Source organism: Mixophyes fleayi, chromosome 3 (genome assembly GCF_038048845.1).
Source record: "Mixophyes fleayi isolate aMixFle1 chromosome 3, aMixFle1.hap1, whole genome shotgun sequence".
In the NCBI taxonomy this organism is placed as follows: domain Eukaryota; kingdom Metazoa; phylum Chordata; class Amphibia; order Anura; family Limnodynastidae; genus Mixophyes; species Mixophyes fleayi.
This window is the reverse complement of record NC_134404.1, coordinates 73,418,903-73,435,506: the sequence shown is the minus strand read 5'-3', so window position 1 is coordinate 73,435,506 and position 16,604 is coordinate 73,418,903. Positions and strand designations below refer to the sequence as shown.

The 16,604-nt window shown below is 40.7% G+C and overlaps 1 protein-coding gene across 1 annotated transcript in view; it reads left to right on the top strand.

Moving 5' to 3' along the window:
• Positions 1 to 1,122: 1,122 nt before the first annotated feature.
• ANO7 (anoctamin 7) overlaps positions 1,123 to 16,604 on the top strand; it is a 105,927-nt gene continuing 90,445 nt past the window's right edge. Inside the window, exons 1-3 of the mRNA XM_075200858.1 lie at positions 1,123 to 1,199; positions 5,180 to 5,255; positions 9,591 to 9,700. Of these exons, the coding sequence (XP_075056959.1) occupies positions 1,128 to 1,199; positions 5,180 to 5,255; positions 9,591 to 9,700 (258 nt within the window). The 5' untranslated portion in view covers positions 1,123 to 1,127. The remainder of the gene's footprint in view (positions 1,200 to 5,179; positions 5,256 to 9,590; positions 9,701 to 16,604) is intronic.

Sequence of the window (16,604 nt, the reverse complement as noted above, 5' to 3'; positions counted from 1 at the left end):
GTAGGAGGCTCTGAAACACTGCCGGATATTTTCAATAGTTTGTGACGGTAATCACAGCTGCAGTGCGATATATTGACTGACCCGACCCAGATCCTGGTAAGACAACCGGTGTGTGTGGTTCTCTGGTAAGACTTACCTTTCCACGTTTATACAATAATAGGCGGCTGTGGCTGTTACATCGATATGTGGTTGAAAGTTCTTATGTGGCGCCTGGACGCTCAAGTTGCATTTACTAGACTTTCCTTTATGCTTCAATCCATCGTTTTGGTTTCAAGAGGGTTATTGTGCTTTTATCAAATCCGTGTTCTCAGACTTTGAGTATAAGGGGCAAGCAACAAGTACATACTTACATTACTATAGCAGATAAATGGGTGATAAATCAATTATTTGTGTGAAACAAGTGTCTTCAGAGCTATATATCCTATCGAATATGGATGCTTAGGAATACAATATGTGCTGAGTAGTACTTGTGTTTTCTATATGTATCTTTGCTAAATAATTGTCAAATTATCTGCAGTTCACTGACCTGTTTGTGTGGCACCTAACATACTTTTGCAGTTTTGCTTTTTATCAATATACTGTCTTGTAGCATTATCTTATATTGTGAGTGTATTCCCAAGCCCCCCTCCCTCATCCCCCTTTTTCTCATTGTACCCCTTCATTTTTTTGGTCTTCTTTGTTTGAAATTCAAATAAAAATATATTATTAAGGATAGAGCCCCAAAACTGGAAGTGTCTATATTTCACTGAATCTATCCACCTTGAAATCCATACTTTGCTGAATGCGGGTATAACTAGGTAAATTCTTTGGATCTCCATATTACATCTCTGAAGAGAACTGCAGAAATCTGAGTATAAGTGATTGGATTGACATCTATTAAGAAATGCTCTGTATAATGGGTTTATCTTGGAACTGAATTATTCCTATAGTATCCTACATTTCCAATCCATGTACACATGAAAAGGGCAGTCCATACTCCTTCATACACATAAGTGTGAACATATTCTGACATCTAATCCCAAATAATTGTCTTTGTCTAAATTATATATTATGTACATGTAAAATATTGCAAATAAATGTGATGCTTTTTAAGCATAATCCAATTGCTTGCTTTTTAAGGAGACATAATGAACAAACAGATGAAGCAAGAGGATGACAGCTGCCCTCTTTTTGGTGATAACTATATGCTAGACACAAGGGTAAGTGCCCATGTACATTATCGGCCTGGTTTCTCAAGTTAGCTGTTTCACTTTACTCTGTTATTTATTTAGACCAATGCAACATCAGCTATCACAATCTACTGAACTGTAACATAAATTGCAGTTATTGAAATACTTCCATGGAATATACGGAGTTCCACAAACTTGGAGTAACTGAAGCTCTATTTGTCATTCCTGTACTGTTATCATACCACACTGACAATTCTACAACAATCCCTTCTGCTGACACATTGTTCCAGTTAAACAAGAGGATCATCTTGTGCGCACTGATTGGATATGGAATGTACATATATTCTGAATAATAATTAGCATAACACTTTATTACTACAACTGCTTGTAGGAAGGAATCGCTGGAGACGTACAGTCTTTGCTCATTTATTAAGTACATACAAATAATCAAGTAAGCACAAGTGCTGCTTCTTGTATCTGACAAAAGCTACTTAAAAATCCAAGGTTGGCTATGGTACAGCAGAGCCTCCAAACATAATTACAATAACCAGCTATTAATGAAAGGACTGAAAAGGTCTAAACCCATGATAAGTGGTCAGTCATGCGCACATGCAGATACAGAATAAGTATGGCTGAACCTAGTTCTTCTCCCTAGTCCTGCTCAGCAAAATCAGTATGTTTGGAGACTGTACTATGCATCACAGTAGAAACCCATGGCCATCTCTCGGTGCCAAGTCTCATCTGTAAAAATAAGGGCTGACGTGGGGGCCTGGTACCTCACTCCTCCCTTTCCAGCCTGCACCTTGTTTCAGTGGTGTAGGAAATACCTGACTTACGTATTGCTTACAGCTAAAAGTTTACTTTGCTTTTCTTCCCATGGTAGAAAATATCATTCTGGTCAGTCGCACCATAGATGACTCGTTCACATGTGCAATAAAATATAAGGGGCATGAAAGTGTTAAATATTGTACATTCTGAAAATCCTGAGTACATGGTTGCAAACATTTTAGTGTAGTGTCCAGGGGCACTCTAATGCTGGGCAGATGCATGTGAGCATATGCAGTGCAGTTTATACTGATCCTGATACTCCTGGTTAATGGTTTCTGTGAAATGGTTAATGAGAGGTTAAAATTAGTAGAACTGTCTCTATTGCTCTTTGCTGAACCTAGGATAGTTATATTATTGGATATAATTGGATATTATTATTAATATTAAATATGATTGGATTTTATTGGAGATACAAGTAAGAAATTAAAAAAAATCAATAAAAAAAATCACATCACTTATGTGAATGAATGGCAGCTGAAAAGAGGAATCGGTTAAGAATGAAAATCTTGGCACTGTGATGGGCGTCTTGAACAATTGCAATAAAGCTGTTGACAGCACCACCTATGTTGGCCTATACAGATCAGGGGGTAAATGTATCAAGCTGAGAGTTTTCCGGCGGGTTTGAAAAGTGGAGATGTTGCCTATAGCAACCAATCAGATTCTAGCTATCATTTTGTAGAATGTACTAAATAAATGATAACTAGACTCTGATTGGTTTTACAAACCCGCAGGAAAACTCTAAGCTTGATACATTTAGGAGGATTACAAGGAATGTGATAAAGGGCTATAAGAATGCTCTGTACTACACTTATGGTACAATATTATTGAAACTGGATATAGGCGATAAAGAGATGGATATTGTGAAATTTTAGAGACATTTATTTTTTTTGTGGCAGAGATTACAGCTATATCAGCTCTGCAAGAACACTTGAATTTTGCACCAGCTCAGAGCAGGTGGAGGTGGCCTTGCCCTTTCCTCTAAATGGGATGTGAAACGCATTTCAAGGCGTACTTGGCCAAAATAAAAAAGCTTCACATAAAATGTAACAAAGATCGTCCTGATGTCCGCTCAATTCCATGATTAATTTAAGCCCATAAATTAGGCTAACTATAGAAGATGATCGGAAAATGTTCTTAAGAGTAATGTGTATGTAATCCTCAACTACTAGAACTGCTTCCTGAGATTTTCACTTTTATCGGCCCCTTTCCAAGGAACTATGGGGCACATTTATCATTCATCGGCAGAAATGAGAAATAGTTATCAATCCTTATCGCATGGATAAGGATTGATCTATTTCTCAAATTTATTAAAAATGGAACTCAGAAACAGCAGTTCCGTAAAACTGCTGTTTCTGTGATAAAAAAAAATCACACTTACCCCTCTCTTCGGGACGCGCTGTCTCTAGGATCTCCTCCACGTCATCTTCGTTCCTCTTCTTTCCATTGCGCATGTGCAGTTCCACAAAGATCCCGGTCTGTCGGCAATTCTGCGAGCGGTGAGTGACAGGGAGGGATCATGTGATCCCTCCACACATGCACTGTCCAGCTCTGCTCTTCGGAGCAGAGCTGACAGCATTGGGTTTTTTCATTTCTGATAATGTACGCCAGCTTCAGCTGGCGTACATTATCAAGACAAGTTTCCGAAAAAAATGTTTTTTCGTAACTTGTTTAATTGCAGCTGGGAGCAGTCACCATACTGTTGAATGGTGACTGCTCCCAAAAACGAAGAGGAGTGCAAAGCAGCAGATATCCATGATATCTGCTGCGATGCACCCTTAATAAATTTGCGGAGGACACAGAGGCACTTTAATTACCCGGTAAAAAACACTATCGTGCTTTCTTAAATATGCCCCTATATACTTTCCACAGTACTCTGTTGCTCCCAGGACTTAAGCTCAGGTAGTAGTAGTTGATTTACAATTGACCAATTGAATGGACAGAACACAGTAGAAGGTAATGAGCAACCTTGATGGTTTCGTAGAGTAAACTGAGAATCAGACTGGCACTTGCCTGGTGAAGTGGACAGCGCACAGTAGCAGGTAGTGAGCAACCAGATAGTGTAGTGTTGCAAACTGACAATCAAACAGGCAGGGGTTAATGTAGATAACAGACAGGTCACTGTCAGGAATAGAGATATATATGCAGATCTGTTTAATAAGCCAAGGGTCAGAATTGGAGACAACAGCAAAATCCTTGAAACAATCTGGGTCAAATACTGATGGCAGAACACGTTTGGATACAGGGCACACTAGGTCAAGCAGGAACTATCACCAGCATTGGTATGAAGCCAGAAAGAGGTTTATAAAGGCAGCAGCAACTGCAGGATGATTGGCTGTATCAATGTGGTATGTGATTGCACACCTGAGGCTGCCAGACTGAGAGCTGAATGAAGCTTGTAACTATTTACCTAGCAATCAGCTGAATCTGTGAACTGCAGGAATGATCCTACACATGGTAGTAGCAGTAATTGCACGGATGATGGATCAAAGCATGTTTCTTAATACATTGATGAGACCCCCTCTGCCTCCCTTCTATGGATTCTATGTGTTAAAACAGTGCGGTGACAATCATTATGCATTGCTGTGATGCATACTGAAGCACTGCTGTAATTCACCATGCCAAGGCTACTGTGTTAGCCCTGGCAAAGTCCCCATACAGCACCAACTTTTTACCGGCAAGTGCATAGCACTTCCACAAGTGAGTGATCCAGGGAAGCTGGAGAGGCTTCAGCTGGATCCCATAGTAAATGACAGGAATCCTGACATAGCGTTTCTTGTTGTGAAAAGCAGAGCTTTTCAAAGCTTAATGAATTGCAGAACTTCGCAGTCCCCATATTAATCTATGGGGACTGCGTTAAGAAATTTTGAATGGGTTATAGCAGGATAACACTCAAGCATATCCAATGCAGACGCAGCGTAGAAGGAAAAACCGACAGAAGAGCTGCGACTAGCAGGCCCCCAATTTAACACACACCAGCAGGACACCGAACAAAGAATCTCTTCTAAGGGACGGTACCTCCAGACTATGGGACCTGTGTGTACCATGTTCTACTTTTTATACCAAATCTCTTTGCTTTATTGTATCCATTTTAGAATATACGTTCCTTCAATGTTTTACTATTTTTTTTACATATGCTACCATGTGCATTCTGAGCAATAACTGTGAATTTATCTGCCCAGCAGGTCTGGACTACTAGCCATGGACCTCAGGAAGAGGAAGACAGAATACATTTTTTTAGCAATGAGAAAACCCAAATTGGTAATGAATTGTAAAATAAATATTAACTAGAGTATAAATGACGTGTGCTATCAATCCGTTTCCTTTTCTTCAACACTTGACTTCAATTCTTTTATATATGACACAAATATTCAAACATTCTTATCCTATAGGTATGGACTCAAAACATGTGACCATGATCCTTTTTGTGCAAATATGTGATGTATTAACAATTATGGATCACAATTTTTTTTTTTTTTAATTAACATTTTATTGAGTTTTTTTTAGCATATAGGTTAGGACATAAATTGCTTAATCAGTATATAAAGTTATTAAGAACTTTGTTATAACAAAATAAAACATCAACATTAGAAATAGAGGGAGGAAGGGAAAAGGACAAGAGAGGAGGAGGAAAATTAGACTGGGGAAAAAAGGATGAAGGCAAAGAATTATCATATTTTCATGTAACAGTATCACCAGTTTTGGGAGCAGCTGCAGTTACAGATCCTGCTATGGGTATACAGTGTAATCCCTGAGTCTCCTATCCTACACCGTTCTACTCATTGTGCTTTTTTTTTCTTTTTCTACAGAGCATGATATCAAATTCAATGGTTTATGATTTCTTCTTTCTGTATACTCTATGTAATCATATGTCCCCACTTTAGTTTTATCTGGTCTCTCCTTCCATATCTATATAACCTGTGTGAGACTATGTAAATAGGTTGGAAATAGATGACGCAAGATTTAGATAATGTCATTGCTGCTTCCCAATCCACAGTCCTTTAAATAATGAATATAGACTTGGTTTTATATAGTTTAACATATTACATTTTTTTCATTTTGGACAAGACTGAAAACTTTATATAAATGCAGTATTTTCTCATTTTTAAAATATCGGACACTAAGGGGGGTATTCAATTGTCGGCGTTAACGCTGAAAAACGAGCGCTCAAAAAATATTAACGTTTATACGGTAATATTGCGCGCGAAAAGCGTTAATACAATAGTTGACTCGCGAAATTTCTCGCGGGGGCTGCGAGCTGAAATTCCGAGAGTAATTACCGTATTAACGGTAAGATTTTTTGAGCGCTCGTTTGTTAGCGTTAACGCTAACAATTGAATACCCCCCTTAGGGAACCAAAGCAACTTATCAGCAATTGGCTTTTATTCTGTCAAGTGCAAGTTAGAAACTTAATTAATTTAGTGCAAAAGCCATTTTGGACAGGTAGTTTGCCTTCATTTTGTCCTAATTCACCTAGGTTTTCTTCAAGGTGCAGAAGTTTACAACGTGTTCTTGCAGAGTAGCATCAAGTTGCATAAGCAGAGAGGTGGAGTTGGGTGGGGTAAAAGCATTCTGAAGTGTAGACAAGGTGCAGCCTAACGTTGTGCAGAAAGAAGCTTTCATTTTGTGGGCAATAGTATTGCAATGAGACAAAGGTACGGAGAGGAGACCTTTCAGGGGCCCCTCTGCGTAGCCATATCCCCTCTATCAATGGAGTTGAATTTTGTATCGGATCGGAGTTGGTGGAGATTGGCTCCCTTTGTATACTTGTAATGGGATTGTTTTGCTTCTCTGTTGTATTTGGTGGGAGCAACAAATTTCTACTTTCAAGCAATGTAATAAAAAAAACTTCACACACAAAATAGCCACCTGTAGTAAAAGCAGTGCCCATGTTCTTACATTCTCAAGTTTATTTTTAAGCCATTAATGAGGCTAAGCTGAGCACTATGATGGGAGATAAAGTGAAATATTTATTTGATTGAGAGGCGTGGCTGGCTTTTGTTTGCACTTTTCTGGACATTGAGGCACACTTCTAACTTGCAGAAGGTGGATCCTGAGAACAGTAAGTGGCCTGTTGAGAAACAGTAGTGTAAATTCAAAGGGATTTTACAGTGTGCAATGGGTGTGCTCTCAAATGAGGGCAACCAGGGCTGCCAAGAAGAATTCAGGGCCCGGGTACAACAAATTCATGGGGCCCCCCTCATAGTGAAGTAAGCCCCAAAATTTTTTTGCGCCGCCTTACGGCGGCGCAAAATAAATTAGGTATATGGTCATATATTCAGGGGCGTGGCTAGCCAAACAGCAGTGCAAAATTTTTGGGGGTGTGGTCATGCATTTGGGGGCGTGGCAAACGTGCCATTGGGGCGTGGCTAACATAAAAACCACTAGGCTCTCAATTCGCCGGAGCGTCACATATGTTCAAGCACTCCTGACTTTCAGGACATCTACCACCACAGGGTAGTATACAAACAATGCAGTGTGTACACAAACAGTTCAGTCTTGGCCTACACCTTACATTGGACACAACATTCACCAAAAATTGGTATTGTCCCTACTAGAATCACAACATTTCACACACTGTGCTGCTCTCTCCTACCTGTTCTTCTCACTTTCTCCACCTGTGGCTGCTGCTTTCTTTAGTTGTGGCTTGTCCGGATCCAGAAATGTTGAAGGACCTATTTTGAAAAAAAAATGGCTACATTTAGAAAATTACAGCCAGCCCCAGCGTTAAATCAATAGCACCCACGATTAATAATTAGGCCTTCCTCCAGCCCCAACATTAAAATACTATTCACATTTAATAAATAAACCTATATCCCTTCCTGCAAACAGCCCCAGCAATACCTATTTCCCGCAACCATCACTGCCATTAAATAATTCATAGTCACATTTAATAAATAGACCTCATTCTCCCTAAACTCACCCCAAGATTCAATAGCCCCCAAACCACCCCATCTTAAATTAATAGTCCCTACTATTAAATTGCCTCACCATCACCCTACAAACAAAATAGCGCCCATTAATTAACCTACCTCACACACACTACATTGCAACAAGCCCCCTGTGCCATTACACACACAATACTGTGCCCCTTCATCACAACTACACTGTACCCCCTTATGCTCACACTGCGACCTCCATGCTGCTTTTCCCCCTTCTTTTTTACTTTGTGCCTCTCTCCCACTATTTTTCCTCCTCTGTTCCTCTCTCCCACTTTTTTTTTTATTCCCCTGTGGCTCTCTCCTTTTTTTCCCTCCTCTGTTCCTCTCTCCCACTTTTTTTCCCCTCCTCTGTTCCTCTTTCCCCAATTTTTTTTTATTCCTCTGTGGCTCTCTCCTTTTTTTCCTCCTCTGTTTCTCTGTCCCCTTTCTTTATAGTACTGTCCCTCTCTGTTTTCCTCCCCTTGCCTCTCCGTTTCTTTACTTACCTTTTGTCAACTTCTTTCTTTTCTTTTCTGCTCTTCTGTCTCCTCTTCTGTCTTCTTTCTTCCTGCTGGCTGCGGCGCTCCTCACTGACTGACAGGTGTGACTTGATGACGTCACGCCCGGCAGTCAGTGTGAATGGAGGAGAGGAGGGACACGGCGCCGCGCGATCACGTGAGTATTTATTTATTTTTAATTTATTCTTCCTCCCAGCTCCCAAGAAACCCAAGACCCCCCCCCCCCGCGGGAAAAAAAAAAAGCGCAAGACAGAAAAATTAAAAAAAAAAAAAATTAATTAGCAGCGGGGGCCCAGCCCGGGCCCCCTGGCATGGCCGGGCCCGGGTAAACTGTACCCGCTCCCCCCCCCTCTCGGCGGCCCTGAGGGCAACTGTCTGGTCGGTTGGTAAACATGGCAACACGTGCACTAAAATATAGACAACATGATTTCATTGAAACCTCAGATATAGGGCCTGATTCATTAAGGAAAATAAGGCAAAAAAGAGTAAGTTTTCTCTCCTGGACAAACCATGTTACAATACAAGGGGTGTAAATTATTTTTTTATTTTGTACATAAGTTAAATACTGGCTGTTTTTTCATGTAGCACACAAATACTTGATGGTTTTATTTTTACACTGACATTTAAAGTTGTTCTAGGACATGCCCTATCCCCAACTATAAATATACTATAAATCTGTCCCCACATTTTAAATTTGCCTCCTCTCCAATGCAGCATGGATTTGCCAAGTTGCTCCTTTTTGTTTTTCTTTAATGAATCAGACCCATTGTCTTTAAATGTTTAAGGGAACATGCTATAATACCTTAATGTGTCTTTCTGCATCTTCATATAATCCCAAAGTCAGACATGTGCTTTGAACTGGAGTTATTAATCCTTATGGAACACAAAAGGATAAGATGACTCTATACACGTTTGGAGGGCTGTTGGGGTACTTGCATGAATGGAGCCTCTCAATTCCCTAAACCCTAATGACCTTACACATTTGCCCAGTTTACCTTATTTGCTAATTCCACATAAACCTGTATAATGTATTTAATGCTTATGTCATACATTCCAATGTATCTTGCCAATTTCATACTGTAATGATGTTTTGTAAAACTTCAGGTTCTGATCACTAAATTGAGTGTTCTGTTTCTTTGTTTTTTACATGACCACAGATTTTGTGTTGGTTTGGAAGACGAATAGCGATGTCCACGAGGAACATAAGAATGAAAGGAGGCAAACCTACTTTGAAAATCTTAAGATAATTGGAGTTCTCTTGGAGCAAGTGAGATTTACATACTATTCGATTTCAAATCCCAACATTCTAATCTAGCCTTAGAAAAAATGGGGTCATTTCAAAAGTGCAGGTCTAGTGGATTGACATGCAATAGCTTTTACTAGGTATTAATGAGCGGTTAGTGCCTTTATCTGAATCTATACTACACTTAAGGTAAATATTTGAGATAGAAGTACCAGGGGTGATTCAGGAAATCTCTCCCTATAGCTTCTTGTTAATATTTAATCTGATAGATTCATGCAGACCACCAAAAATGTTATAGTATATATAGCTATGTATTGATTACACAGCAACAGCAGTGGTGAATATCATACAGCAACCCAGAAATTGATACATTCAATGTATGCAGAAATTAAAATGTAATCTGTATAATTTAAATCTTCTGGACCATATCATATTACTCCCTAATTTGCTCATTATAACTATTCAACCCTAAACTTACACATGACAAATCTGATTATGCTACTAATTCTTCATTGTAAACTGTTACTTTAATGCTATTACTAGAGATGGGCGGTCTCTGTTTCCCGAAAACTGAGCCCAGCCAGGATACGAGTGTCGACTCGGCTCGGGGCAAAACGTCATTGTGACGTTGTCGGATCTCGCGAGTTTTGGAATCTATAAATACCGCCCTCCACGGCGATCTAGCTCCATTTGAGAGGGATACAGAAGGGGTAGGATGTAGAGCAGTTGGGCAGGCAAACTTACAGAAGTGAAAGAGGAGGGTGGTAGCAGTGTTCAACAAAGCTCCATTGCCAATTGTCATTGCTGAAATCCAAATATACAAGTCCTTGCAGGCTTTTTTCTGAATTTGCACCAAAAAGTGTAGGGTGTTATCCAAATAGATTTACAGCAGTACACAGAAGAGCAGGAGCAGCAAGCAGCTGCTGCCACCAGTTCTGATGATAGTAATCCCTGTACGTCATCTGGCAAAGCCTGTGTAAAAGTACATAGTCTTTTTAAGTCAGGGAAAAAAACTCGCCTTTTACTGTGGTGACGAAAAAAAGAGCTGTAATCCAGGAAAAGTTATCTGCCGAAAAAAATAATAAAATAAAAAAAAAATATTGCCAACATGCCATTCTACACACGCAGTGGCAAAGAGAGAATGAGGCCTTCGCCTTTCTCTATGAGTGTGAGATCTAAAATTGTTACTGAGGCATCTTCTTATAAGGTCACTCGTGACCAAGTAATTCCGACTCTAAAAGTGGTGCACAAATACTGTTACATGTAAAAGTCGAGCTGGAAGAAAACAGTAAGGCATTAGAGAAAAATGTATGCTCAGATTCAGAAATAACACCAATCCCTGAGGAGAGTCCATGCATGAGTGCTATGTGTAATTGTGATCATTCAGATAGTGTATCCATAAAGAAGGCCCCTTTCAGCATTTCTGCTGATGTGTGCCTGAACAGCCCAAGTGTAGCCGGTGATGCACCAATTGAGGATGCCACTTTGGAATTGGAACAGGATGAGGGGGATATTTGTGTAGCCGACGAGGGCGTTAATAAGGATGTTGATATGATTTCGTTTGTGTTAGTCTTGCACCAGTGGAAGCCGTTCTGTCAAGTGATAAGTAAGCCATTGTCATGCCTGGACACAAGACCAAAAAAGCCACTTGTGTGGAATTATTTTTACCCAAATTCTGCCAACAGTTGTCTAGCTATTTGTAGTGTATGTAAAGCCACAGTCAGTCGAGGGAGGGACCTTAACCATCTAGGAACTTCATCCATGTTACGCCATTTGACGCGAGTTCATGGAAAGGTGTTTGTAAAATCAGAAAGTTATGGTAAAAAAATAACAAGCAGTCCATCAGCTAGGACCCTTCTCACCTACATCCCGACACCTGCAATCTACACCCACAACACCTTCCTCATAAATATCCTCAGTAGCGATCGGAGTTAGTCCTGCATCCAAGTTGCTAAGGCTAGATGACTCCTGCACTATCCTTGATTCCTCTGAAGAATTCTTGAGCGTTGGTCCCGCTGCTGCTGCTGCTGCTGCTGCTGGGGGTGGATCTTCATCCCAGAAGCGGACCAAGAAGACGACTACTAGTAATTTACAACAATTGACTGGTAATCCATTGCAAGAGGAAGCAAGTATTAAAGCTGTCGCCCAGTGGCAAAACGGATCACAGACGCCATGGCGATTATGCTCGTATTAGATTTGCGTTCAATATCCACTATTATTGCAGCTGGTTTTAGACAGTTACTTGAGGTCTTCCGTCCAGGGCCGGTGCTAGGGTCCATGGCGCCCTAGGCATTTTTACAAAATCGGCGCCCCCCCCCCCCCCCGCAAAAAATCAGCGCCGCCGAGTCCCCCCCCCCCCCACCCCCCCCCGCGCAAAAATCGGCGCCCTCCTCCCCCTCACCCTGTCTTTCCTTACCTTATCTCACCACCGCTGCCTCTCTGCTCCGTCTCCTCCCCTCCACTCACTGACACTAGTGAGGGGAGGAGACGGAGCAGAGAGGCGGCGGTGTCTTTGCATATAGAAACTTTCATTGTATCTAGAATTGAAGCATGGCGATGTGTCACAGGCACATGCTATTATGTTTTTGTAAATTAAAATGTTTAGATTTTTTTTTAAATTTTTTTTTTATTGTATTGGTTCTTTTGGTATGAACAATATTGCTTTAATAATTGGGGGCTCCTATGAGATTTCCTATCAGTTTGTCGTGGAAGAATACATTTGGATGCTGACTTCACAAATTTGATGGCAATTGAATGGCTGACAGTTTGAAAATGTAAGCAAATTAAGGCCTTCTTTTTCAAAAAGTACATCTTTGATTCCTGGCTCTACAGTGGAGAAAAAAAAAAAAAAAAATGTAATCTGTGATGGATAGATAGATAGATTTATATTTCCGTTGGACAAATACAACTTGATGCCTGGATTCTGAGTAGAAGAGACTAGGATGTGTTTATTGCTGTGTGAGTGGTGGAATAATGTGATAAGAGTTTTGGCTCTTTTACCACATGTGGTGCGTGATGGACTTTCTGAACTTGTGTTGTGTAACTGTAGGGCCACAATACATGAGTTTGCAGACTGCAGGATGCAATTATCATATATATGTGTTACAGGGTCCAATTCTTAATTCGAAAAAGGTTGGAAGTTTAGCTAGCAAGGTGTACTAAGATGAGACTGCTAATGTGTTTGTGAAACTGCAGGGCCACAATATTTGTTCTGCGAGATTTCTGCATGACTGGGTGAATATGACTAATAATGATTAATATTTTCCAACTTCAGGTTCTTTTGATAAAATTGTGTTGGATAATGTGCAGACGGAAACTTAAAAATTAGAAAACAAAGTTGCTTATGACATATTTCCCATTCTGGGGGGCCCACTAAAAAACAAACAAACTGGAAGCCATTAGGGACTTCAGCCAGCATTGCTCAAGTATTTAAATCTGAAATGATTGATTCTGAAATTGCACAACAGGGCAGATCTCCACTTCCTTACCACCCATCTAAGTCTGTAAGCTTGTATCCCTTGGCAGTTAAAACGGATGGAAAATTATTCCAGTATGAAAAGTGAGTCTGAATTGCTAATGCCACTTGATTATCTGTGATTAATTCAGAGGATTTTGCAGATGCAAATAGTTGATCAGGGAGTGGCTGCAATACCAGCAGTCCCGGTAGATGGCGCAGCATCTGCAATTGAGCTGGGTGGAGTGGGGGGGGGGTTTACAATATGCCCCTAGTATCTCAAAAAAAGTTTTAAAGGAAAGAAGACATGTAACAGATGATGGTATATAGAACCATCACATATGCCTCCTGCAGATGGCCCATTCCAGGTAATATAAATTGACTTCATGCAAATGCCAAAATGTTGAAATTTGCAGTGTGTTTTCATGTTTTCTAGCTAGGTATAAGAGTATCCAGCTGCAAGTTGCTCAGCATTATTTACAGCAAAGAAGTTGGTGCAAAAATTTGTGTGTAGATATGGTATACCACCAGGGTCGGATTAAGGGAATGGAGGCCTCTGGGCTAAGGGGGCCTCCATTCCCCCATGAGGCCCCCAATGTGAGCTGCCCCCCGTGCGGCCCCCCCAAGCGCTTACCTGTCAGTGCAGTCCTCCTTCCGCGGCGTGCTGTAAGCTCCTTACTGAGGAGATCTCGCGAGAGTTCACAAACTCTCGCGCGATCTCTTCAGTAAACATACTGAGAGGCGCCGGGGATGGATGATTGCACTGACAGTGCTCAGCAGCATTGATCGGGCCGGGGGCGCCCCCGCACCGATCAATAATGCTGCTGAGGACTTTGAAGGGCCCCCTGGATGCCCGAGGCCCCTGGGCTATAGCCCAGTTAGACCTCGGGTTAATCCGGCCCTGTATACCACAGGTGATTGAAAGTGATAGCGGTATACATTTCACTGGGCAAGTTTTTCAGTCAATGTGTAAATTATTATGAATTGAGAATAAACTACATACCCCATATAGACCACAAGCAAATGGTAACGTTGAAATACTTAATGGAATAATCAAGAACAAACTGAGTAAAGTAATGAGGGACACAGGAATGGGTTGGCCAGAGGCATTACCTCTGTTAATGAACAGTATCAGAACCACTCCCAGGCCCCCATTTAATCTTTTACCATATGAGATTTTGTTTGGAAGACAAACATAAGTCCTAAATCCCAAGAGACTTTAGAGTGTCACAAGATATAACAGTTAAGTGCCTGACACAAATGAATAACATTAAATTATTGCTTTAATAGTGAAATGGGTGTAGTGCTATTAGGAAGAACAGGGCTCACAGTGCTTTCCTAGCAGGGGTCATGGTGCAGTGCAATCATAGGGGAGCATCACCCTTGTGTACCCAGGGGGATTCCGCAACACATGTTCAAATAACAATGAACCAGGATTAGCAAAATCCATCTTGGTTAAAGTCAATGTGTGTGTATGTATGTATGTATGTATATATATATATATATATATATATATATATATATATATATATATATATATATATATATATATATATATATATATATATATATATATATATATATAATTTCTTTCCTTTTACCTGGAGGAGGGTAATTGGGCCTTGGTGAGCACCGTCCATGGTACAGATGGTGGGTGTGAAGATACCAGGTTTCTCTGGCCCAATGCTACCCACTTCACGCTGGCTGGCCACCCACAGGTGCCTTCCTGTGCCAGGGAAGTCTACCCAGTACCTTCTAGGATTCATATAGTCACTCAGACAAATGCAGTTAGAAAGTAAAGTATTACATTTATTGTCATATAAACAATCACTAGATTATGTACACACAGCAAATAAATGTCAGGCAGGTTTACCACATCAACTGTCCCTTACCCCACTAGCTTAAGGAGTTAGTCACCTGGTTGTCCAGACTTGTTGACCCATGGATCTCTCAGCTGCATATGTAGACTCTGGTAGAGAACAACTCAAAACCAGACCTTGCACATTCCACCAATCAAATCACAGAATGAACACCCCCCTCTCCCCCTGTAGTGGCTTCTTATATCTACGGTCTAATTTACACAGAGCTTTCCCTTCTCTGGACACATCCCTGGGCCTCTCCTTGTTAAACATTGGTTCGTGCTGGGGGTTGGAGAGGGCAGTGAAGATGAGCTGTCCTTCCACAGAACCTCCCCTGCTAGATGGCCTGTCTGGACTAGTCTTGTGAGAACAATGAATACTAATTAGTTTCCCCCCTCCAGTATCTTGCAACCTGATCCCTATCCATAACTCCCTGGCTTCACATTAAGGACAATAAATAACAATCTCGCTACCACATCACCAATATACAATAAACAATATGCATAGTTACAATGAGCTACAATGTCCTCTTCTCCACATGTAATTGGACACTGCAGTTGTCTGTTGAGCTGGGGAAAATAAGCAAAGTCTGTAAAAAGGGGTTGGGTACGTTTAAACGATGTTGACATCGCCAACCTAGTAAATGCCTACAAAATAAAAGCGAATGTAATAAATCCGATAAATAAAACATTCAGACTTAACTTAAAGACAGAGTACATCCCCGACAGATGCGCTACACAACTGTTCTATTTATCAATTGAAGGCAATGCTGGAACTTGGTACTTGCGTCAGTAATGTGCGCAACACCAACATTTCCGGAATTAAAGCAGCAATACCATCACTCCACGCATTTAGCATCTAATTTAAAGTTTAGGGATAGGAATAGTGTTTTTACATTGGAAATTCGAATTGTGGATTCTAATTACATAATAAATACACTGAGTGATGGTATTGCCTCTTTAATTCCAAAAAGGTCAGTGCCACGTACATTACGGATGTAAATGCCAAGTTCCAGCTTTGCCTTCAATTGATAAATAGAACAGTTATGTAGCGCATCTGTCGGGGATGTACTCTGTCTTTAAGTTAAGTCTGAATGTTTTATTTATCGGATTTATTACATTTGCTTTTAATTTGTAGGCATTTACTATGTCGATGATCTGAGTGATGGGCATGTGACTACCACCGATAAAAAGTACTTGCTATAATACACATTATGTGAGAAACGAGGACAAGTTGGTTGCAGTGTTATCAATCTCGTTTCGTCACAGTGGGACATAACGAGTGATTCGTTGTAGTGGTGAGAAGAGGGAGGCAATCACGTGGTTTTAGCTAAGAGAAAAGGTGGCTGGATTCAGGTACCTTGAGCAGATGAGTAGCTGTGTGAATATGTAAACCACTCTCGGGTGTATTCTGTTTGTCTCTCCCATGGTGGAGGAAACCTGCGTAAAGTGCAGACTGAGCATAGGCTGCAGAGCAGAGGCAGCGTATGTGACTGTGTATATGGTTGTTGCTTGAATGCTCTTTGCATTGTATTGTGTTCACTCTCTGTATTGTATGGTGGTTACTAGAATGCTCTCTGTACTGTATGGCAGTCACTAGGAAGCTCTCTGTATTT